Below are 25,245 nucleotides of genomic sequence, written 5' to 3'. Positions count from 1 at the left end.
ATATGAAAATTCTCGAAATAGTCACCCAGAGCTACATCCATGACTTCCCTCCCAACCTGCCAGTGGTCACGATGGAACAAGAAATAGGTCTTTTCTTTTTAAAGTGGAGAAGCTCATTGCGTTCTTGGACATTATCTGAGAAAACTGTATTTGAAAATATGTCTGAAATGACTGTTCTACAAATAACAGACACAGAATTGATCCTATATGGTCAGCTCAGAAAAACCTTTGTTAAAACTGTTCAAGCTGAATTCCATAGGCAAGTTTAAAACTGTGTTTGGCCAAATGATTGGGCGAGTGCTTGCATTTGTTTCAGGGGCTAGAGGTTTTCATGTAGAGGAAGAGGACTTTCCCAGAGAAAAATCATCTTAGAAGCCTAGCAAATCCACCTAAGGTCCATCTCCGTATTGCTGTAAATGTTCCTGCGTGATTTGACCCTCTCTCCAACAGAGACTAAACACCTTAAAAAAACAAACAAACAAACAAACAAAAACAAGCCAAGTCACGTTGTTACTGCTGCAGCTCTGGTTACATCTGTGGAATGGGTTCCATCAGGAACTTCTGCATGCCTCAGGAGTGGTCAAAAAAAAAGCCAAGCCATCAGCATCTTACTGAAAACATTCCACTTAAAGCAGGGCATTGTGTCTTCTGCATCTGAGATGCACTCATAGTTCCCAGGTGCGCAGATCTCAAATGATGCTGCACAGCTCAGCCCCAGCTCCCTTTGCAACAGCATTTTGCTCTATTTGAGACGATGATTCCAGGTAACCTTTCCACCCTGGCTGCCAGGGTTCTTTAGAGAATTCACGTTCCTGAGTGATGCAATGTCACGTCTCTAGTCACTGATCTGTCCATTTTGCGTGGGCTGTGGATTGTCTGCGCTCCATTCCATTTCAAATGTGAGTCATGAAAACTACTCTAATTTTCTCCCTAATTTAGTGTTAGATTTTCAGCTCATGGAATGTGTCCATGAACCAGGCAAACTGAAGGAGGAAGAAGGGACCGAAGGATTAGGTTCCCATGAGAACAAGAACAAGGCAGTGTTTGATTGACTGCTGCTGAAATACGGCATTTCGCTAATTATGAATGAGCATTATGGAACTACCTCTGAGGCAGCCCGTGGCATCTCCAGCTCTGCTTGTGTTAGTGAAAGCTGCTGGACTCTAAATAATTAATATTAATGATGATCACACTCTATAAACCACAAACCCTAATTTTTAAAAAATATTTTTACCTTTTCATGCTATACAGGGAAGCATCACTTTGCACAATGGATTTGTTTCTGGAAAGTGCATGTAAATTGATGTTTTGAAAATCAAACCATATTGTAAATGCATGAGATGAGCTTACTATTTAGAGGAAACCTGCGGTGAATCATTTTCAAAGTGAAGGATTCTTTTTAAGGGTGAAAAATTACCTTTTTATCTGTTTGGAAATATATGCGAGGATTTCTGTGACAGGTTTGCTTCAAGTGGGGAAACATCTCTATATGTCTTTTCTTCTTCTCTCCCACGTAAAATTGTGAGTTATAATCATGACTCTCCTGCTTTGTCCCCTGCCTTCTTTTGAAAAGGAGGAGCTACCAAAATGCTATTTATAAGAAACACTGCTTTGAAATCTTTGTATATATGCACCATTTATATTTTTTGGAATGACACTAAGAAAATAGTTTTATACCACAGGTTCAAATGTGGGTAATTATTTCATGACTTTAAACTGGAAATTGTTTGACATGCTCTGATGTTCATAACCAACGGTCTCATCATATCACACTTTTTTTACATGGAACTAAAAGACCACAAATCTGACCCAAACCATGATTTTAAAAGCCGTGTTACTTTAGTTTAGGTCTACAAGTTTTAGCAAGAGTAAGAGAGGGATGGATGCTTAGAAATGCCTCCTACCATTCTATAATTTTGGGACATAGAGTCTAGGAGCTTAAAGTAAAACTTTATGCAAAAGAATGGTCTTTGGGAAGCCGTGTTCTTCCACAGAAGTGGTCTCTTAACCAGGATAACTCAGGCTGTCCAGAGAAAACATCACTTTCCAGAACATGGAAATTCATTTACTTGTACTGACAAATTTATTTGACCTACAGTTTCAGGTTCTTATAATAATAAAGGTGACAGTAGAAAATACAATTGGTGTCAGTTTCTAAGTGATGTGACAGATTGGAAAGAGTTCATTGAATCTCCTTTGATTCCATTTTATTCTTAATTTATGTCACATTCAGAATCAAATTGCTAAAGATGGTTCTTTGCTCAGAACTGTTGTCTCCTAAAACTGCCCTCCATTTAACATACCACTTAACTAAATGCCTTACAGTGTACTTTTCCAAGCAAGGGAAGAAAAAAAGATTAGATTCGGGGACTTGAAAAAGATTTTCTAGAAAGAAACACTAACAAATATTTTTTTTAAAAAAATGCATATCTACTTCCTGAAGATACTCTCTTAACCCAGTGCTTAGGAGTGGGGAAATAGCCCCTCGGTGGATTATTTTTCATAGTTCACTCAGTAATGTGTTTACTAAGTCACTGTTACAACTATGTGTTGATATATTTTGATATACAGTATGTTCTACAATAGTGTGTCTTCTGAGATTTCATTCTTATTTTTAAAACCTATTTAAATGTTATTTTACCTTCCCTCGCAGCAAAAACAAGCTTATTTCTCAAGGGAGTCAGAGTCAAGCCTGATCATAATTAAAGGCAGAGTCTGGAGTGTCTTTGTAGACTAAGGAAACAGAAGCAGAAAGATAGCATCAGGAATGATTTGCCCAGGCAAAGGAAGAGAGTGCTTATTTTACAGAATGGTGGGGGCCGGTCCATGAAATTTTAGTCATATGTTTCCTTATTTGGATGAATCCCCTTAGGCTTCCCCCAAAAAATGGGAATTCAGAAAGGGATTCTGTTCTACTTGATTAGAAAACTGTCAACATGCTTGTTACAGTATTTCAGAAACAGTTATTCGTACCTATATGTGAATCAAGCAGCCCACAATTATGAAACTCCTCCAGTGATGAGTTTACCAAAAGTGAGAGGCTACCCTGGGAATCAGGGGCAGAGAATGTCTTTGGTCAAGTTCTGGTCCTCTGTTATCTCTGAGGAGGTGCTGTAATTTCCCAAGACAGAGTCCAGGTGGATTCCAGGACTGGCCATTTATGAGTAGGCAGGAAGGCTGCGGTTCAGAGGTCTTTTCCTGGAGTCAGCCCAACAGAGGCTCAAGACATGAACCCAGCAATATTGGCTGTGAGAACTTAGTTTCCATTCACGAACCTCAGTTTCTCTTGTGTGAAATGTGAGTCATAGTGGTGCCTACATCTCATCGGGTTGTGAATATCCAATTAGCTAGTGGATAGAAAAATACTCAACACAGTGCCTGGACTTAATAAGTCCTACCTAGCTTCTTCTGTTTGTTTGTTTTTTTAAAAAAAAATAATCGCAGAATTAAAAGCACAGCTGTGGCTGTGATCAGAGGCCACGATGAGTTCCCAAGAAGAACAAAGTGCCTAGTACACAAAGTGGATGCATTTAAGACATTTTAGCCATTCTTCATTTTTATCCTCAGGTCCTAGGGTAGGTGAGTCAATAAAGGAGAGGTTCGATGGAAGGTTTGCTCATTCTGGAGAGATCTTCCTCCAACTGAAAGCCTTTGGGACAGGTCAGGGAATGGATGGAAAGGCTCCCCAAGTGACTGGAGGTTGGAACACAGTGAAAATGGCACTGATTCAGAATAATAACGACAGTACTAATCATAAGCATAATGAATAAAAATGGTTAATGTCTACTGAGAACTTCCTATGAACCAAACACTTCAGTCATTTAGTCCTACGATGCGGGGCCTATTACCACCCCCATTTTATAGATGAGGAAACTGAGTGACAGAAGGTTAAGTAACTTGGCCAAGGCCACATGACTGTAAGATGGTAAAACGGGGATCTGAACCCAGACAATACAGCTGTGGAGCCTGTTCACTTCAATCTCTGCACTGCATTGCTTTCCATGACTACAGTACTCAGACATACACACGTGCACACTCACGCATTTGTATTTCTTTTCTTCTCTCTCTCTCTCTCTCTCTCTTTTTTTTTTTTTTTTTTTTTTTGCTTTTTAGGGCCAAACCCATGACATATGGAAGTTCCCAGGCTAGTGGCCAAATCGGAGCTGTAGCTGCCCGCCTACACCACAGCCACAGCAATGCCACATCCTTAATACACTGAGCAAGGCCAGGGATTGAATCCATGTCCTCATGGATACTAGTCGGGTTCGTTACCACTGAGCCACAATGGAAACTCCTATATTTCTTCTTATGATAGTACCTTTTCAATATAGATTGAGGAATCTAAGCATAAAAGATCTCAAAAATGTTAAGATTAACTCAGAATAACTGACACCTTCTGGATCCTTACTTCACCACATACCATTCACTCAATATCAATTTCCGGTTACCAAGGAGGAAGTCCTGTACTAGTTGCTAAGGAACACAGACCCTTCTCCCTAAGAAGCTCACAGACTCTATTATGTCAGTAGAATTTTAAGTGCTACCTGAGGTTCTACAGCCCTCTCAAGTGGAAGACTGGTGGTGTTTGTTGGGTTTTCCAGAACATTCCTTAGGAGGAATGTCACAATTAGGTCATCACTCTCCCAGTTTCCTCAGCACATAGACTGACCAAACCAGGAGGAAGAGATTCTCAAGCGACATGAGGGGCAATCTCCCCTCAGGTCTTCAGTTAGAGGTACCCCTCAATGGAGGATGAGAGTTCCTCTTGCTCCAAATGCCTCACTCCCAACGACCTGATATTGTTCAAGTTCTTTTTTATTTAATCTTTATTTCATATTGAAGTATAGTTGATTTATAAAGTTGTGTTGGTGTCTGGTATGCAGCAGAGTGATTCAGCTATACATGCACATATATCCATTCTTTTTCAGTTTAATATTTGATATCTGTTGTGGGGAAAAGAGTCTGCCAACTTTCTCAGAGCGAGAGCATTATCACTGGTGTGGAACTGCACCATTCAGAAAGTTACAGAGGTATTTTTATATTATTATTATTATTATTATTATTTTATTTTTAAATTTTTGGTCATGCCTGCGGCATGCAGGAGTTCCCAGACCAGGGGTTGAACCTGTGCCAAAGTAGCTACCAGAGCCACAGCAGTAACAATGCCGGGTCCTTAACCTGCTGCATCACAAGGGAACCCCAAGAGGTAGTTTTATGTGTTGTCTAAGGAACACATTCAAATCCTGTTGCAGCATGTCAAAAAAAAAAAAAGTGCCTGATCAAATTTTTAAAAATCCTCTCACAGAACCACAGACATAGACTACAACTAATTATAAAGCCAAACTCACCATGATCTACTTGTCTTGGAAGAGAAATGCAAAAGGAAGGGCAGGATGCCTGGAATTTCAAATGCCTCCATCAGCTAACTTCTTCAGAGACCAGGTACCCTGTATTCCCTGGGTCCTATTTCCCTGGCCTAGGAAGTGTCAACATGACTTCCAGCTCATCATACCACCGGGACAATCAGCGACTACTTGCCCCCTTGATGGGAAAGTCTGTCGTGTGCCCACTCTGCAGTCCCTGCCGTGTAGAACCCTGGCCACAGCAACTTGAGGTTTGAAAGTGGCTGCTATTTGAACCACAGCCCAATGAGGTTTGTCTGGGATGCACCTGCAGGAGCATCTTCTCTGAGCGTCTTTACATCTTTACTGTGCCTCTTGGCTTCCTGCCACCCTGAACATCACAGCTCTTTCGGCATAGTATCAACTGAGCTGAATTTGATTTAAATTTCATGCAGAAAACTGCTTTGCTTCAAACCACAACCATTTCTTTTCTGTTTAAAAAAATCTATCAAGATATAATCTTTTTGTGCCCCTCCACACACACTTTCTAGCAGACAGAAAGGCAGATTATTTCAATCAAGAGGCTGTCGCTGACAATTGTAAGCAACCTTTCTCCAAAGTTCATGGCAGCAGTGAACTTTTAAATTTCTTAGTGACTGTCAGAATCTAATTTTCAAAGCATGGTTACCACAGTAGCAACCTGGAATTTTAATCCAGTTGTAAAGGTCAAGATAGGTCACCAGCTTCAGGTCCTCTTCAACCACAGAGTAAGAGAGCACCCCCAAGAAGCATGAAGATAAAGAATGGACCTAACACCAAATTCTCTAAGACAGCGAGACTGTAAAACGTGTATGAGTTTTTTTTTTTTAACTTTTCAAATTCTTCTCAAGTGCTGAAATTATCACTGAATCGAATCCTTTCTCATCATGGTGGAACATGCGGAAGAGTGCTAGGGAAACCTCATCTAAGTAGGAGGGGGTGGCCCACAGAGTGACTGATTTTCAGTCCATTGCTCCGTTGGCATTGGGAGTTGATCCTTTGAGTCAAACCACATCGACACAACATTTGTGAGAAGTAAAGGCAGATATCAGCAAAAAGAGCACTCAACTAGGCTCAAGAAGTGGGACTGAGCCTTGAAACAGCAAGTTGTGTGAACTTGGGGCTCTCATGTAAGCCATCTGAGCGTGGCTTTCCTCACTTTTAACACGGGGAGAGAACTGATGCAATGAACTGATGGCAAAGCCCATTCATGAGCTCGTCCAGTGGTGACATTTCATGGCGGAGTCTGAGCCATAGTGCATCTCCTTTTTGTATATGTTGATACAAAGACTCATAAAGGTATCAAGTGACTTCATCAAGTCACATGGCAGGAAGTGAAAGCACTGGGATCTGGGTCACCTGGAAATGGAGGCCCAGCAGCTGAGGCCTCTCAGGAGCAATAGCAACCCCCTCCCCTCTCCTGGCTCCCGGAATTGAGTTAAGCCCAAATGTGACAAAGATAAACGCTCCATGTGGGAATGGAAAATGTCACAGAAAGAGAAAGTACTTCTTGTCTCTGTACTTAATTAATGATCAATGGAGACAGAGAGAAAAGCTTGAATTTCGTAACCCAAGAATCCTGGAGTGAGATTGCGTCTCCTTCCATAACTGGCTTTGTGATCTTGAGCCAGTCCTTCCAAGACTCTGAGATGAAATTTGCTTCTCCATAAAATCGGTTTCATCTTAGAGAGGTGTTGCGAGGATGGAGGGTGAGGAGATGAGTGAACCAGGGTGATGGCTCAGTGCACAGCATTCCAGGCAGGCCTGGCTGCAGGTTTCCACCAGCATTGGCCATCCGGCCATGGGTGTTTGGCGTGTTTGTTAGGTGCCCTCTCTGAGGACAGTCCTGGGAGTGGGGATGATGGTGACATCCCACGTCACAGATGCTGTGAGGATGAAACAGCTAATGCTTGTAAAGTGTGTGGGCCCAGAAGAGGTGACTATTATCACCCTAGCGCACAGCTCACGTGCAGTTTCTTTGCTTCCCTTCTGTCTGTATTATATGATGAATGAAAATGATTTTGGAGAAATATAGAATGACCCTCTCAACTTCTAGATGCCACAGACAATTTCTAGATACCGTGAGCATTAGGTACTTTCTGGATTTTTCTCTTGAAAATCTAGAAATTGCCCATAGAGTTAGAATCTTGAGCTCTCTATCTAGGATTTTAGAAAGTGGGCAACTTATGCAGAAATGAGGTCACTCCTGAAGTTAGGCAATGGAAGTAGCGGCATTGCAGGTTGGTTCCTCTGTAAATCATGACCTTCTATGCCCTTTTGCCCTGATGGCTCTCTCAAGGCATCTTGGAACCTTCCAAGGACCAAGTGGTATATTAGAGGTGGTACTGGTAGGTATCAGCTTTCAAGATCCCACAGGGCAGATAACAAAGAAAAATAATTTTACTCATTTGGTTTTTAGGAGGCATACGCCAACCCCACCCTCCTCCATCCCGCGGTCCCAGTATTGGCAGCCTACTTGGAGATGTCGGTCGAATAGCTTGGAGACCTTTTCCTTTTCTGGTCCTCATCATTAAAGTGGCTGGATGAACCACAAGGAAAGGCATGTGTCAGATTTTTCAACTGATTTTACAGCTGTAATTGTGCCAGCATCTGCAGTGTTCTACCAACACTGCTCCCCGCTCCGTAAAATGGAAGGGCTTTTAGCAGCTCTGAGAAGGTGTCAAGAGCACACCATTTCAACATAACGTTCTGATAATGTAATTGCCATGAAGTATCTGGCTGCTGGCAGGATGCTTGATAGGACGGAAAAGCAGGATGTGTAGTTCAGAAGCACAGTGGATATTCCTTCTCATCTAGTCCAGGCTCAGTTGGGGGAGGTTTCTTGTTAGTTATATTAGTTAGTTAGTTTCTTTCTTTTTAATTTGTAGGAATGATCCATGCGGCTTTCTGCACTGCTGCTCTATTTTCTTCACCTGGGCCTGGAAGACGTGTCAGCGCTCTGACTGATGAGCTCTGGCCCTGCAGCCATCTGGGAAATCCGGGGACAAGGCAGCGCGTTCTAATGGGGATGCAGAATGCTGACTTCCAGGCCCAGCTCTGCCACTCCCTAGCTGGCAGACTTTGGTCAATATCTTCCCCTCCCTAAGCCTGGCTTCTTTTCACCTGGATCTAATAGGATTGCTCTGACACTCACAGGAGGTTAATGCGTTGTGTGAAAGTGCTATAAAATTATCAATCACTGGGCACACGGGAAGTAGCCCTGGTCATATCGTTTTACGATCTAGTAACTGTAAAAAGAGTGCGCATGCCCCTCATGAGATCAGTTGCATTCGAGGGGCCAGATATTCTGGGATACAGAGGATATGCACTTATGTGCATGCATGTGTGTGTGTGATCAAAACATTATGTACAATTAGACAACTGTAATTACTTTTAACTTCGGTTCCTTGCTTATTCACTCCAGCAACTTCAACCAGCACGATTTGCTTCACTGCCATTTACTGTTCAAAATCTCTAGGAGAATGCAGCAATAAAGCCATTGGTTGATGACACCGGGAATAACTTTTAAAAATTATTCCATCAGGTGGATATAAAATAAAGCAACTTTCTAATGATCAAAAAATATTGGTAAGCATAAAGGTGATGGATAAATCTATCATAAAGACAGATGCAAGTATCAGTTCTCCTGTTTTTCCTAATGGCAAAATGGAGATTTCTGGACAGGGAAGGTCCCATCACAGGCCACCGAAATCACCTTTATAGGGATTTTGTGTGGTGGTAAAATCCCCTGCAGGCTTGGATCTTGCCACATCACCAAAGGAAGCATCTCACAGGCATGGGGACACCATCTGGCTTTGGGCCACTGAGCTGAGGCTGGACCGGTGCCCGCCTACAGAGTCCCCATCATCATGTGCTGTGTATGAGAGACCTGACTCGGTGGCAATATTCAGATCTAATCCTTTCCCTGATGGCAACCAAAATAATGGGCCATTTTGGCCAGCTCTGTGGTCGGTGTCCTGTGGTCTGATGCCAGGGCAAGGCCACACCTGAATTCAAATCAGTAGGGCCCGTGGGATGGCTCTCGTGCAGATTAACTGTGTGCTTTGCAGTCTGTCCCGCTGTGGTTTGGTTACTGTGGCCCTTTGGGGGACTCACTTGACAGCTCTGAGTTGTGGTTTCTGCTGCCGTGAACTGTAATGCAGGGTGACTCCCGTGGGCCCTTTGTCAAGAGAGACAGCGCCTGGCACACAGCAGGCACTGAGTAAGGGTGTGCAGCCTTTCTCTCGGAGTTAGCTCACTGCCTTGTCCAGTGCTTTCTACACAACAGGGGCTCAATGCACTGCATTTGTCTTGAAAGGAATGAAAGCTTGAGTGAGCAAAATTAAATATGGATGCAAGTCAGGGAGAAAAGAGGAGATACTTGACTTTTCCCAGAGAGAAAGAGAGAGAGATGTTTCTTTCTAATTACAGAGGTGTCTTGGAGTTCCTGTCCCGGCTCAGTGGTTAACAAACCCAAGCAGCATCCATGAGGATGCGGGTTTGATCCCTGGCCTCGCTCAGTGGGTTAAGGATCCAGTGTTGCCGTGACCTGTGGTGTAGGTGGAAGACACAGCTCGGATTGTGCATTGCTGTGGCTGTGGCGTAGGCCGGCGGCTACAGCTCTGATTCGCCCCCTAGCCTGGGAACCTCCATATGCTGAGGGTGGAGCCCTAAAAAGACAAAAGACAAAAACATAATAGTAATAATTATAGAAGTGTCTCAAAATCCACCTGAAACCTACAAATCTTGGGCATATGAACAAAGATGCAAAAATAAAACCTGATCTTTCAAGATTTATGCTCCCTGAGCAAAAACATGTCTGTTTTCAGCTTGTGTAAGGAAAGTGGTAATCCACAAGTCCCATCAAAGGAGCCCTAGTTTTTTGTCTTGGAGCCTGTCAAGCACCAGCAGCTTCAGCTCTTCTTGACACGAACATTCCAAATGCCAATATTGCTTGTTGTCACATTAGCCAATATACAGTCCTCAAAATAAAACCCTCTTGATGTCTGATTACTCTTCTTAAGGACCTCATGCTGATTCATTTCAAACTGTGAATTACCTTTAATTCACAGCTTGAACAGGCTGCCAAATTTTGTTTTCTCTGCTCCCAGGTGGTTGTCCCTGATGTAGTGGAGAACTTCCAAAAATACATTAAGTCCTTAGGAAAAGTTGGCAAGCTCGAAGATGCAGGGCACACATGACAGGTTAAAAGCAAGAGTTGGCATACATCTCAGTTTGAAAGCCGGAACGGCTGCAACCAGCGATGATCAAGATTTACCCGTTTATTGGGAGAGTTCAGTTTGGCTGTTGTAAGCCTCAAACTGACTAGTAGTATTTCCAAGTTCCAAGGACCAACTCATGTATTCTGATTAAGGATTAATCTGATTAAGAAAATAACAGTCATTTTTTTTTTCCTGCCTCGTTCCACGGTTACTTTGCTACCAGAAATCCTATCTAAGTAGCAGACCAAACATCCACTTAGGGAAGAAAATATGAACTTTCTAGAGATGGGGGTTATTGCTGTGCTCCGATCTCAAGTCAGATTCTCAAAGGACAACGTTTTCAATGATCAAAGTTTTGGTAGAAAGATGGCCAGGGTGGTAGCGAATATGTTTTGTGTTATGAGGGTTTTTTTTGGGGGGGGGCAGACGTTTTTTATTTTTCCAAATTCATCTAAGAAATAATGTAATGCTTGTGATCGGGCATAGCAAACGGGCAAACATTCTAATAATATTTCTGTTCCCTGTGGTAATGAGATCTTCATAGCACATAGAGACAAGTTTAGAAGGAAGGATATTTTTGTTCAATAAAGCAATTTTGACCTGATTTCGAATCATCTAAAAACCGAGGGGTATCACTTCTCATCAACTTCAGCTCTTCAAGTCTATTTTAAGATTGTGTCTAGGTACAAAAGACCGACTTTGGTGGATCAGATCCCTGACTCCGTCAGATCTCATCAGGAGGGACGGCCCGGTGGGAAAAGAGAGGACTTGGGGCCCGCACAGCCCACATTCAAGCTTTCCCCTAAGAGCTGTGCAATTACTCGGGCCTTCTTACTCAGCCAACATGTCCGTCCGAGATAAATGTCCACAGTCAGGTTGTCTTCCCACTGGACTGTGTATACTTCATAAAGAGGGACTGTCTTCTAGCTTCACGTTTCTCCTCTGCAAAATGGGAATAACTCGGAGCCCCTCCAGATGGCTGCTAAATATAATAAGGTGAGGTGCATATAAGGACCAGACATGGGACGGGGCACCTGGCCTGGCACATGACCCAACAGCCCAATGATTATGCTTGGAAACACCTGCCCCTCCTGTGATCATACAACTTCCTCTCCTCCTGACTAGTGCTCCATTCAAGCATTTGCCCATCTGGTCTGCACGCCTGTCACCCACAGGTAAACTGGCCACAACTAATCTGTTTTTGTGAGGCTTTTCATCAACTCTCTGGGTCTAGGGCTGGAATGTTTTCAAACCTGTAGCTAATACCATAAATGAAGGAACTGGTTTTGCGGCAAGGAAACAACAGCACTATGGCTACATCTGCCTTTATGTTGGGCTTTTATGGAAACTACCCAGGGCTTCTCACCAGCATGGCTTAAAACACAGGAGCTACTTGATTAACAGAGGTCTGGATGATGGACAACTGGACTGAGCCCAAAGGCCGACAACCAAGGATAACAAAGGAACTGGATATCTGGAGCTACATCGTCCCTATAGCCTCACAGAAGGAGCTAAAGTCAAGGACTGACTGGATGGATGCCCTTGAGTTCATGAATGGTGTCTAAAACCACCTCTCAGGAAGCATTTGATCTGTCCCTATTTAGGATGGCTCATAAATGACAAAAAAGTCCTTTGTTTTCGTAAAGCCACTGTACGGACAAGTCATTGACAAGATGTTATAATCAACCAGATGAAGCAATCCAACTCAATGAAGACAATCCAAGTACTTTGGATTTGGCTTCAGTTTTCTTCTCCATTGCCCCTTAATGGCTTCACAAAGAAGCTAGAAGGTAACCCAATGTCTGGGGTGTCCATTTGGTCCCTGAATCTTCTAACTGAAATAAAGGGGTGGTTTAGAGGCAGAATGGTCATGATATTACCGTACAAATACACAACTCTACAGCCCAGGAAATACAATTTTACCTTTGAAAACCCACACCCCACTCTCTTTTTAGACCTTTTTTGAGGGAGGCTAGAAGAAACGCCTTTGGATTGAGAAGACCTGGGTGAAGCCTGTTCTGAGACTGTAATATAACTCAGACTCCTCCGGGCTGCTGGGTCTTCTTTCCTCCAGAAATTAAGGCTTAAAGTTAAATGCACTTTTATGTTAAGTTCAATCACTAAAGGCGTATAACGGTTTACATTTGAATTGTGACAAGTGTTTGTGTGTATACCTGTGTGTGTATACACATAGATGCATTACTTTGCTTAATTTCCCTTAAGTGGCTCTATCTCTATACCGTGAAACAAAAAGAAATTCCCCCATGATCTAAAGTCAAATCCTCCGAATCCCAGGTCAGTGCTTTTCCCCAACACTGTAACTGTCATGGAGCAGAGACTCAAGCCCAGGTCTCGAAAGTCCCCCAGTCCAATGCTCTTGCCTCATGGGCAGCCAGGGTTCTGGCTGGAGCAGGTAGGATGTCACCACTTAGATGGACACCCCATAAAAGGCACTGTGTGTCAATAGAGTAGACTGAGCCAGAAAAGCTCCAGTTCTCCAAAGGCCAGTTAGCCTGGCTGGTTCCCAGCTGGCACGCAGGGACCCCTGCTCCAACGTCTTCAGACCTGGTTCCCGGGCACCAGTCCTTATAAACCCTCCAGGCCCAAATGAAAGGTCTGCCTTTCGTCATCCAGGAAAAAGAGGCCAAGATGAGGAAAACTAATAAACTGGCCCAGTAATTAAGGGATTCTGTTTTACGAGACTCTGTCTCTCCCTACTGCAGTAAGAGGTAGGCGCTTGCCCTGGATATTTGCAAGCCTTGGGAAGGTGTTGCTCCTGCAGCCACCAAGCTCCACCCATTAGCAGTCTGTCTACACTTAGAATGGGATTGCCCTGCCAGATGGAAAATCCTAGTGGCTGACTTAAAAAGCACACTGTAGCAAACTATGGGGGAATGATCATAATGGCTAAGCTGATGATACTTTGGAAGCTAAAAATAAAAATAATGATTATAACTCTGATCTGTCCTTGTATTAAACCTATCCCCTACCACAAGAAGGGAATTTATTCTAGTCGAAGTCTGATGAACAATGCTTCAACTTAGATCAAGCTGCTAAAAAGAGAACAGTTCACTCACAAAACAGATTCAATGTCTTCTAGTTTTATCGATGCTTCCTACAGAGAACCTTAATCCTATTGAACGCCATACACCCTGTGCTATGAAGTGCAGTTCTCAGGAAATGCCGCCTCTAACTATAAACCACAATTGACAAGTTTATTTCTGTTAGTTACAAACTATTGAAATATTGCATTTTATGGTCTATATGGAAATCAGCATATCTCACAGCAGGAGCTTAATACTCTTGCTCTAGGAGTAGGATCGTTTTACAATGGAAAAAACATTTTTATATGTTTTCATGTTTGGAAACCTGCATTGATTTCCTGAAAGCTCAACCGTGTGTGTGTCTCTGTGTATGTGTGTCTGCGTGCGTGTGAATTTTATTGACTTTGTAATGGGAGTGGGGCAAGTTAGGAGTGAAGGGAGGGAGAATAAGTCTATTGTTCAGTAGGATAACAAAGGGGAGGGCAATTCAAGATGCTTAATGGAAAACCCGAAATGAACAGACTCAAACATGATTTTGATTTCCACGTTTCCCTATGATTTGGTCCTTAAATCAGGGTTATGGCTTTATTTTCCTCTTCCCTCTTTTTCTTTCTTGATTCTTTAAATGGGGGATTCATGGCGATGGGTCAGGGCTTTGGGTGCTTTGCCACGAAACAGAACCAAGAACGTGGAAGTACCACTGCCTTTCTCAGAGCCTCGGTCTACTTGGGAGTCATTCCCAGTTGTTTTATGCAATTATTCGTGATCTTCCAAAAGGTGAGCAATTCACTTCAAGTGTGCCATTAGGCCACTTGAATGTCAGAAATTATTTCATTTTGAAAATTTTCAAGTATGTGACTATTACACAGAAAAGTCAACTTCCATTTTCTATTATTAGGACTGAACGAAGTTGTGAGAGAACTACTCCCTTGATACATGCCCTCGGACACATGGAGATTACAAAATCTACACTAGTTAATCTGAGGAAACTGGTTTCTCCATACCCCTCCTTCAGTCAACATTAATAAAAGATGAGGCCAGTGCTGGGTGAACTGCAGGGCCCTGGCTTCTGACCTGCAACCTGGCGTCATGGGATCTCTTATTCTATGTCTTTAATATGCAGTCACCAGACGACCTGCAAGCGGCAATCCACTCAACACTTCATGTCCAAGCAGGGCCACCTAGGCAGGGCCTTTCTCCATCCTCGTCATGATATAATGACGTCTGCGGCTGAAGTTTAATGATGCTCAGACCACTCGTTGAGAATCTCAGTTGGTTTTGTGTCCCACGTATGGACCTGGCCCGTGGCTAGACCACTAGAGCGCATATACTGGGGATCTCATTCATCTTGACTCTAACTTGGGTATTGGGGGAAATCTCATTCGCCCCTCTAATCAAACTCCGTGTTCTTACGAGGCAAGGTTCATCTTTTCAAGGAGCAGGAGAGACAGTAAGATGTGCTAAGCACTGAAGTGCCTCTTCCCCGCCAAATGCCCCTGAGAAGCCTGTTTCAGAAACCCAAGTACTCACGACTTGAATGGTACTGACTTGGTAGAAGCTCTGCTGGTCGGGTCACTCCACTCTGCAAAAAAAAAGGGCACAGACTCTTACTCTCCATGTTCTCTACCTTCAAACGATTCTTCTGAATGAAACTGGTCTTGAACAAGAAGCCCTTCCAGTTATATTTTTTCATAGAATCCTGCCATGGGTGACAGTTAAAAAAAAAAAGAACCAATTGGATGTATCACTATGGGACTTTATGTTACTGTTATTTCATGTTTTAATGGTACTAGGTTGGAAAAAGAAGAAAGTGAAGGAGGAGAGAATATGATTGTTTGGACTGAGAAGGATTTAAAAAAAAAAACAAAAAACAAAAAACAAAACACCTACTTTGTAAGGCGAATCCTGGGGTCAGATGTTGGGATTCCTATAAGAAAGAACACAGAAAATAAAAACATTAGTTAAAGATTCAAGGGGAATGAAAGGTCAATTTGTTATTGCAGAAGATATAGCTTGAAAAATGTTGGCAAATAGGAAACCACTGTGAATGATTCCATTAATGGGGCTACTGTCTGTAGCTCTATTTGAAGGATAAACATTTGCCAGAAAAACCTGCTGCCACACAGCCATTACCGCCATTTTATCAGAATTATACGTAAGACTGGTATCTATTTGGCAACATGTGCAACATGGGAACAAATGACCCACATGTGTGAGATTCAAGTGTATAATTTCTCACTTAGCTAGGCAATGACGCCTCAGTGGAAGTAGAGAGGATTTGGTTCAAATAAACGAATGATGGTGATTTTTGTAGAAGTGTAAATAAGACTGTAATTAGAAGATCGGCTCACTTGTTCCATTTTATAGAAAACAACTTCAATTTTCTACCTTACCGGTGACACATATGCCATAAATAGATGTATCTTATTCTCACAAGGGACGTGCTCTTAATATTTCATTATAAATTTGCTGGAGAATAGGAAGCAATCTGAATTATGCTAGTGGTGCGCATTATCTGAAAGGATTTAAATTTCATTTGAAAGTCCCCCTAAATTCAGTTCAGCCAGTGTTTTGAGAAATCCGGATTTGTGCAGTTCAGGCTTTCTGGGAGCGTGGCACACCTGTGTGGATCCTGACAAAACCTGCAGGCAGAAGCACTGCAATGATGTATGGGGCACACATAGCTCCGAGCCAACTGAAGAGAGATTTTGGACTGCAAGGCAAGTGTTCTAAAACGGGAGACAACAAATTCCAGTAAACACAAGAATTAGTTACATCCATCACTGCTGTAAGTAATCTACTCTTGAAGCCGAATCTTGCCACCCTAGGGAGTAAAAAGAAGATCACGGCATAATTTATCTTTAAGAGAAGTAAGCAAGATGGAGTTCCTGGTGGCTCATCAGGTTAAGGATCTGACGTCATCACAGCTGTGGCTCAGGTTGCTGCTGTGGCGCGGGTTTAATCCCTGGCCTGGGAATTTCTGCATTCCAAGGGCATGCCCCCTACCCCCCACAAAGGAAGCAAGAATGATGGTGCTATGTTTTATTAGAACTGAACTTTTCAATATATTCAGCATGATTCTGTTGCCCAAGAGGCTTCTAGCATGGCCATCACTCTAGAAGACGACCATAAACTCCACAAAAGATGGAAAAATGCCTTTCAACGAAAGGGCTGTCACAATGCCCATGGAGTTTGCTGCTCAAGGGCTTCTTCGCCCTGCTGGTAGGCAACTGGCTTTTGACGAAAGACATGGACAAGCTTGGCCATTTGTTTCCCACCCCTTAGCAAATCATAGATGGCAAGGAAGAGGAAACACTTCTAGAGGCGCAGACACTGGGAACATTTAGATGTGGAAGCTGACAGCGTGGGGCAGGTAAAGAAAATGACACAGAAAGGTCAGAACTTAAAAAGCACAAGAATCTATGGCCATTTAATATAGAGACAAGCCTTCCTAGGCATCTCAACAGCTCTTGAGGACACAATTACAGCATAGTATACTATTATAGCACAGCACAATAACTGATGCTCAGAACAATATCTAAGTAATTAAGGAAGACTAAAGCAAATTCATGACAATTTTTATAAAAGACCAGGAAAATATTAATTAAATTTCAAAATGATCCCTATTATGTAATTCTTATGGAAGGATAACCATTGGTTATCTGACAATTTCAATCATACTGAATATCTCAGTTCCCAGAGTGCCCTTAACTAGATACCATATTTTTACCTTTAAAAAAAAAAAAGATTTCATCACAATTACATAGTGCAAGTTTGGGCTGGTATCCCTTTAGGAATCAATTAAGTTTCAAAGTCAAATAAAATATTTGATTAGAGAGTGAAACACAAAGCCATTCTTTGTACTGGTCGTAGAAAGCTGGACTGAGTTTCTACCCTTCATCCGAGTATTTCGGACATTAGACACAAACAATTAGTTATTCCGGGCATCAGGGCAGCGAAGCATGAAGCAAACTGGAGGGGTGTATTATTGAGTCAACTTGAGTCATGTATGTCATGTATTCTTGATGCAGTTTTTAATGTTTAGCTGGGTAAGACTTTTTCAAACCAGAATTTCAAAGAAATCAAACACCTTTGGATATGACCCAAATTACCTTACATACAGATCCAAGCCCGACTGGAAATAAACAGCTCGGCTGTGGAAAGAACTTGTATTATTCAGGCATGATTGTTGATGCACATAATACAATTACAAAAAAATATGCCTGACTTTGACCTGTGCATTTCTTACATAGACTTGTCACACAGGCCATTTTAGGAATAGACTATAATGATGCCAAATTGTCTTCACAAACTTTTGTGAGGCTATTTTAAATAATGGCCTTAATGACAATCCTACAGTCAGATGCTCCTGTAGGATCTGGAGTCTAGAGCAGGGGTCAGCAGACCTTTCCTGTAAAGGGCCAGACAGTAAATATTTTAAGCTTGGGGGGGCCTACGGTCTCTGTCATAACTCTGCCGCTGTAGTGTGACAGCAGTCACAGATAACACACACATGGAATTGTGTGGTTGGATTCCAAAAAAAAAGCTTCATTGATGGATAGTAAAATTTGAATTCAAATCCATGGGTGGTAGGTATCTCCACGAAGCTGATGGTGAACCTCTCCAGAGGACATCACTAGCTCCTGCCAGCTGCTGAGCAATGCACTCCCCTCCTTGGGAGTTTTTCCATTCTTTCCCAGAAAAGAGAGCCTTTTCAATTTTTCTTAAGTAAACTTAAGTAAGTTGAGAATTCTCAACCATGTCTTGATAAGTTTATAGAATCATAGACTCTTTGACCTGAAAGACCCACTGGGATTAAATAGCATGTGCTCACACGGATATGCACACATACACACACACACAGAGAGACCCTGCCATGTTGGTTTCTGTCAGCTGTACATACACTATTCCGGATGCTTTCTGAGAGCGTGGCGTCACTTAGTTCTGGTGCAAGCACCGAGGAAAGGGCCAGCACGCCAGTCACATGTATGTGCTGGAGATACCCAAGTTTTGGAAGATGGAATTTGGACTGGAGCACCTGCAAATTCATGGGAACTCATCGCCAGGAGTTCCCATCGTGGCTCAGTGGTTAGTGAACCCAACTAGCATCCATGAGGATACGGGTTCAATCCCTGGCCTCGCTCAGTGGGTCAGCAATGTGGCACTGCTGTGAGCTGTGGTGTAGGTTGCAGACGTGGCTCAGATCCTGCATTGCTGTGGCTGTGGTGTAGGCCGGCAGCTGGAGCTCTGATTGGACCCCTGGCCTGGGAACCTCCATATGCAGCGGGTGCCTCCCTAAAAAGACAAAAATAAAAAAAAAATAAAAAAAAAAAAAACCCACCACCACCACCACCAAAAACCTATCACCAGAATGCCTGGATCTAAAGACTGTTTCCCTCATTACTAGCCGAGCACTTCTTGATGTATCCCTTTACTCTCTGCCTTAGTTTCCTCCTTTGTAAATTAGGGGTAGTCAAATTACCAATCTCTGAATTACAGTGAGGATTGAATTATTTACTATGTGTTAAGTGCTTAGAACAGGAGAGGCACATAGCAGCAGAATATGTGTTGTTATTACTGTTATTTAAAATGTGCTTTTCTTTCAAACCAACATCAAATGAAACAAAAGAGTGGGTGTGTAGCCATCCTGGTTTTACCGTTTTATCGCACTTACTTCTACCTTTATCAGGGAGTTGATGGCAGCACAGATAATTGGCAGAAAATGCAAATCAGGCCTGACTCCAAATTGGGCACTTACGACAAAAGCCCATTTAAACAACCAGTTCTATTGTATACACTTGCAAATGTCAAAATTGCGACTTGCACAAATTATCGCTAAAATTGGAGAACACAGCTGAAAACACTGCAATCGCTGTACAAGGGTTGGATTCAACTCCTGAAACGGATACATTGATCCCTTGGCTGAGATGGGGGGGCTGGGGGAGGGAGAAGGATACCAAGCCTAGGGCAGCCTGAGGAGGGAGGACGGGGCCCCAGGAAGGGAGGACAGCCCCCTGGACAGGGACAAAGGGGCTGCTGCTCCTTACTTCTGACCTCTGTCAAAGGTGGGAGGGGATAATTAAATGCAGTCTAGGCCAATGTTACTCTCAAAACAATGACTCTTAAAAACCATGGAATGTGACTGGTTTCTCCTACAGAGTCCAAACTCCTTGGCTGGCATTCAGGGTCTTTCACAGAGATGCACTTATTTGCCTGGGGTTCATCTGTTCTCCGCTTCCCAGCACACAGAGTTGGATCCAGCCACTCGAGGTCCTGGCAGTCTATGTCCCACCACCACCCGTCATGTCTTGGCATCTTTGCCATCCTCTAAGGCGCGGAGCGTTCCTCTTGTGGGAACTTCTCTACCTGTCAAAGTTGTCAGCAGCCTCCAGATGCGGCCACCTCTGAGCCCTTCCTCAACGCCCCGGGGAGTGCTAGGTCCTCCCCTGAGCCTTCTACTCCATGAAGACACTTGCTACATTTTTGTCATTGCATGTTTTCCTTCATGCCCAACTTTAAGCCCATCCTATATCCTCAGTAAGTGGGTTCTGAATAGAGGGATGGGTGGATGCATGGGTGGTTAAACGTATTATTAGAATGGCCATGTCTGCTCGGGCATTTTCAAAACTAATGGTGAGAAACAATTCTTACTGTGAGCAGATGAGGAAAAATATCACAGAAAACCTTTGACAAGAGGACTAGAGGAGAAAAGTTCTGTCAATACGTGTTGGTGTGTGAAGATCTGCCTGCTCCAGACTGAGGACTGCAAGTGAGACACACAAAAGTGCAAATCAATTCATTTATTTGGCCAAAGCGTATAGGGTTTTTTAATTAGAGATCATCTTGGGGCGTTCCCACTGTGCCGCAGTGGGTTAAGAACCTGACTGCAGTGGCTTGGGTCGCTGTGGAGGCACGGGTTCAATCCCCTGCCCAGCACAGGGGGTTAAATGATCCGGCAGTCGCTGCAGCACAGGTCGCAGCTGCAGTTAGGATTCCATCCCTGGCCTAGAAACTTTCATATGCCGCGGGTGCAGCCATCGCGGAAAAAAAAGAAAAAGGAAAAAGAACCCGTCTTGGATGTTGGTACATCATCTGTTTCCCAAGGGCTGAGTTCACTCTTCTCTCCATCCATCAGCTCTGCACGCGGTAACTGGGCGGGCGCTGGCGCTCTGGGGAGCACGGGTCACACGCCAGCATGCGGTGCCCAGTCTCTGACAGACTCTCCTTCCATGAAAATGCTCTTGTCTTATCCCAAAGGACAGGAGAGCGTCTAGATTTTCTGGCACCTGAACACCAAGGCTATTTCCGTTTTCCCAGAATCCACCTGGAAGACCCGTATACTTGAAATCAGATCAAGGCAACTGGAGGAAGGAATAGCACTGACCTGTCCTGGGGTGGAAAAAGTGCTGTGCTCAGAGTTTCCGGGAGTATGCATGGCAGTGAGAGGAGTAGGCCAGGGGTGGGTCATCTCCTGATGAGGAAAAACAAAGCAACTTTATTTGTGGGCACTTGGAAAATGAAACACCTTCTTGGCACTAAACATAGCCGGCCCTTTCTAAATACCTCCTGAGTTCACTGGCCAGGGAACCTCAAAGTCATTTGGTCCATGCCCCTACTACACCCCAGGGCTTGAAGCCTATCTGCCAGACAAAGGGCCATCCCCCATCCACTTGCACACTGCCAGTGACGGCGAGCTCACGACCCCTTGAAGCGGCCTGTCCCAGGTTGAGACAGCCTGATCGCACCATCCTTCCCGATTGGGAGCCCAAATCCTGTCACCCAGGAGCTCCGAGAGAACACCTCTTCTTTCACCTGACAAGCCTGCCGCTGGTGGAAGACAGCAGCCGTGTCCCCTGGTGCTGTCGCATCCTCAGTCGGAGACACCTACAGCTTGTTCATTCCTTTCTCAGAAACCTTCAACCGTTTTCTAATGCTTGCGTTCTGCATTCTGTCACCTATCTTCGGTGCTCCCGGGAGGGACTCCGGATTGCCCGGGGCTCTTCTAATGCAGCGGGTCCTGTCTCAGGTGTGATCTGCCAGCTCAGGGAAGGGCAGCACTGTCACCACCCTCGCTCGTCCTGCCTCTACTCTGACACTCAGATCTCAACGCAGTAAACCTAACAGTTAAGTGACACAATTATGCCCTGCTGCTGATTTTTTCATGCAAAGAGGAGGCCGCTGAGGGGAATTCTCTCATTTAGAGAGCAGGTTACTATGGGATGGGTAGCTCTGTTCCGCCCAGCCAGCCACAGTGTGTGTCTGTGAGTTCAGGTCTTAACGTAGGAAGAGCCCCTCAGGCGCCCACTCTCAGCCATCAGCAGGGGCACCTTCTCATTTCTTTCACTCACTTTGAAAAGAGGTGCTGTTCCAATTTTGCTTGAGCCTTAGGGCTCGTGGCCAATGCGCCCTACCCGAAGAGTAAGCGTACTTAAATTACATGTGCAGCATATCCCAGCCTCGGAGAGGTGACAAAGTGTGTGAAGCAGGAGGGTGCTTGCATGTGCTGGAGTCATCAAACATTTTGGTAAGTAAACATTCCATCGAAAAATTCATGTAATGGTGGAACTAAAGGAGGGCTTTGGGGAGGGGTGGAGGGAATGAAAATTTATGAAAGGCCTCTTTAATGAGTCAGTTACATAATACTTTCCCCCAATCTTTCTGGGTAACATAATTAGTCATTTCAAAGGTAATATTAATAAGAACTCTCAGGTAGCACTAAAACATGGTTTTTTTTTTCCTCCTGTAATTATCCAGTTCAAAAAGAGTCTTTGATGTACGAAGAGCTGTAATACAAGGAGATACTTCACAGATTCATTCACAGTGGCACCGCCGAAGTCGAATTTGTAAGTGTGATTCAGAGGAGCGGTAAGTACATTAAAAATGCATACGAGATTTAGATGGGACGCTTAACCTACTTAAGAGAGAGACTATTCCAAGTGTTTTTGAATTGTGCATTTGTATGCAGTTGATAACGTTCCCGACAAATGCTACTTGTGTATTCATCAAAACTGCTCCAGAGGAACTCTACGGGACAACAGTTGAAAGCTGAATTCCGCTTACTCTGTGTCTTTAAAAGACTCAACGACTGCTTTTAAATTTTAGAGAGTCCTGATGAAGCCTGGTCCCCAATATTCATCCCATCCTTTAAAAGACACAGGTCCTACTGAGCCAGAGTCACCCAAGGGGCAGTAAGCCCCAGCCTCAGATACCAGTGTTGTCTCTTTTCAGCAACTGGGATCAATGAGTTCTCCATTCCTTCCCACCACTGGCTTTAGCTGTGTGCCTCTGGCTTATTAAGAGGTTTCAGACACCAGAAGGCTTGAAGCGCATCTTGAAGGTGTTCTTTCTCCCCCAGGTCTTCTGTATTTACTCCATGGCAGAATCAGATGAGCACGAATTACTGTCTGAGTGCGCCGCCCTGCTGGCCAATCCATGCACACCTACAGCCACCTTCACATTTTCAAGGACAACCATTCTCTGTACTTGAAAACGTGAGATTTCACTCAACAGCAAGCCAACTCCAGGGTACCATGGGTGCATGTGATTAAGGTAGGGAGGAGGCAGTTAAAAGAAAAGTAATTTCCTGAAAGACTATCTTCAACAAGGAACGCTGCAGCAAGCTCTTCCGCTTCGCGAAATGAGTTAGACCTGGAAAGCATGGGACGCTCGCAGCAGATTTTTCACTGTTATCCTCTTCATTCACACTTGAAGGATATTAATCTATTTTTATCTTCTTGCTATTCCCAAGATAAAGACACCTACACGCCCCTATCCAATGGTGCTCCTCCAGCTGCTCCAAAGTGTTGCTAAGGCTCTGACAACTGGCTCCCGTGATGAGTGCCTATACTCAACACCAAGTATCACTTCTCCGTAAACAACAAAAATTACACACACACACACACACACACACACACACACACACACACACACACACAGACGTGAGGTTAGCCGGGAACTCTTTCATCTCTGGGTTCCTTTGAGCCTCCCTGAGACAGGGAGTCCCACCCTGCCCCCACCCCAGACAGCTGAGGAGGGGCTTCACAGGAGCTTTAAGCCATCCCTGGTGACCCGGTCCACGGAGCTCACTCCTTCCGCTACCCCAGAGGTGCCTCCCCTTCGGGAGGCTAACATGCTTTATGGAGAAAGGACAATGTGGTTTCATTTTTCAGTATTTGACAAAGAAGGGGGTTCACAAGCAATAGAGCATGCTATGCAATTTCTAACACATGAGGCAGATGCTGACATTCCTGGGCCCCTACTCAAACCCAGAAACATCAGAAAAAGCCCATTTTCCACCAGCCATTATTTCCCAACCACATTCTCCAGATGATGGCTCATGGCGCAGACTTGAACAAATCCAGTACAGCCTGAGGGTGGCCCTGCTTTGCCCATTTTAGACCCAGAGGCTGGGTGGCCCTCACACGGAGGGGGAGAAGATGGTCTGAATTCTAGACTTTGCTGATCTCAAATGCATCCTAGACTCATCTGACACAGAGCTGGCCGGCTGGCCGTTATTTCCAGTAACTAGTGTGTTGTCCCAAGCCTCGTCTCATTCACGTTTCCATCTCCAGTGCTAGGACATGGTACCCAGCTAATGTGAGATATCATTATCCATCTCTGAAGTTTCTATGTGTGACCTATCACTTGGCCTTTCCATACAACAGACTAAAGAGCCGGGGACTAGCATCTTACTCGTGTGACAGATGAGGAACACAGACATACATGAAATGACTTGTCCAAAGCCACACTGTCAGCAAATGGCAGAGTCCCTGCATTTTGTTCTGCTAACTTGTATTGAGTAGCCATTTTATGCTAGTCACTGGGATCCCGAAAGTATAAAAACTAAAGTTCCGTCCCATAAAGAGCTCTCTGCTCGACGTGACAGGCTAACTGCCTTCAAGGAGGCGTGCCAGGGTGTCCGGGGGAGTTCCCTTAGGCAAGAGGGGCAGCGTGTGTGCAGGTACCTGTGTGTGTGTGTATGTGTGTGTGTGTATTCCTTTTGGAGGTAACATCATACCTGGCATATAGTAAATGTTAACAATACAAGGTTAGGAGTTTCCATTGTGGCTCAGTGGTTAATGAACCTGCCCAGTATCCATGAGGGCTCGGGTTCGATTGCAGGCCTTGCTCAGTGGGTTAAGGATCCTGTGTTGCCACGGTGCAGGTCGCAGATGCGGCTCGGACCTGGCGTTGCTGTGGCTGTGGTGCAGGCCGGTGGCTACAGCTTCAATTGGACCCCTAGCCTGGGAACCTCCATATGCCTCGGGTGCGGCCCTAAAAAAAAAAGACAGAAAAAAGTTTGGGTTAAACAACCTAACAGAAATATTAAGATATTAAGATCCTTACCTCAAAGAGTTCAAATTAAAGGGATGATTATAGCTGTTTTCAAACATCTAGATGAATACACGTGGTGGGGATATCTCACATATTTCATTCTTATTGTTGCTGTTAGAGGTCAGAGGGATTCGCAAAGGATCCCTGGACTAAGAAGGAGTAAGGAGAGCTTCACTCATGTCTGAGTTTTGCCAAAAGCTAGCTGAGCATCCCTGGTAAAGTCGCTTGCCCTCTCTGAGCCTCAGTTTTCCTACCTGTAGCGCA

The 25,245-nt window shown here is 44.1% G+C and overlaps 1 protein-coding gene across 12 annotated transcripts in view; it reads right to left on the bottom strand.

The window, feature by feature from the left end:
- The window catches only part of AFF2 (ALF transcription elongation factor 2), a 535,022-nt gene that overhangs the window by 138,402 nt on the left and 371,375 nt on the right, over positions 1-25,245 (bottom strand). For 7 of the 12 annotated variants that reach the window (XM_085006500.1, XM_013984028.3, XM_013984031.3 and 4 more), the window contains 3 exons: positions 21,032-21,118; positions 15,538-15,574; positions 15,196-15,229 (listed from right to left, as the gene is read on the bottom strand). In XM_085006500.1, the coding sequence (XP_084862626.1) occupies positions 15,196-15,229; positions 15,538-15,574; positions 21,032-21,118 (158 nt within the window). The remainder of the gene's footprint in view (positions 1-15,195; positions 15,230-15,537; positions 15,575-21,031; positions 21,119-25,245) is intronic. The other 5 variants (XM_085006501.1, XM_085006502.1, XM_013984042.3 and 2 more) reach the window with 1 other exon arrangement.

The sequence above is a fragment of the Sus scrofa genome, chromosome X (assembly GCF_054392235.1).
Source record: "Sus scrofa isolate SSC_HxYL_T2T_F1_AM1 chromosome X, Sscrofa_HxYL_maternal_Yorkshire_Landrace_v2.0, whole genome shotgun sequence".
In the NCBI taxonomy this organism is placed as follows: domain Eukaryota; kingdom Metazoa; phylum Chordata; class Mammalia; order Artiodactyla; family Suidae; genus Sus; species Sus scrofa.
The sequence above is the reverse complement of the archived record's forward strand: the minus strand, read 5'-3'. Positions and strand labels throughout refer to the sequence as shown.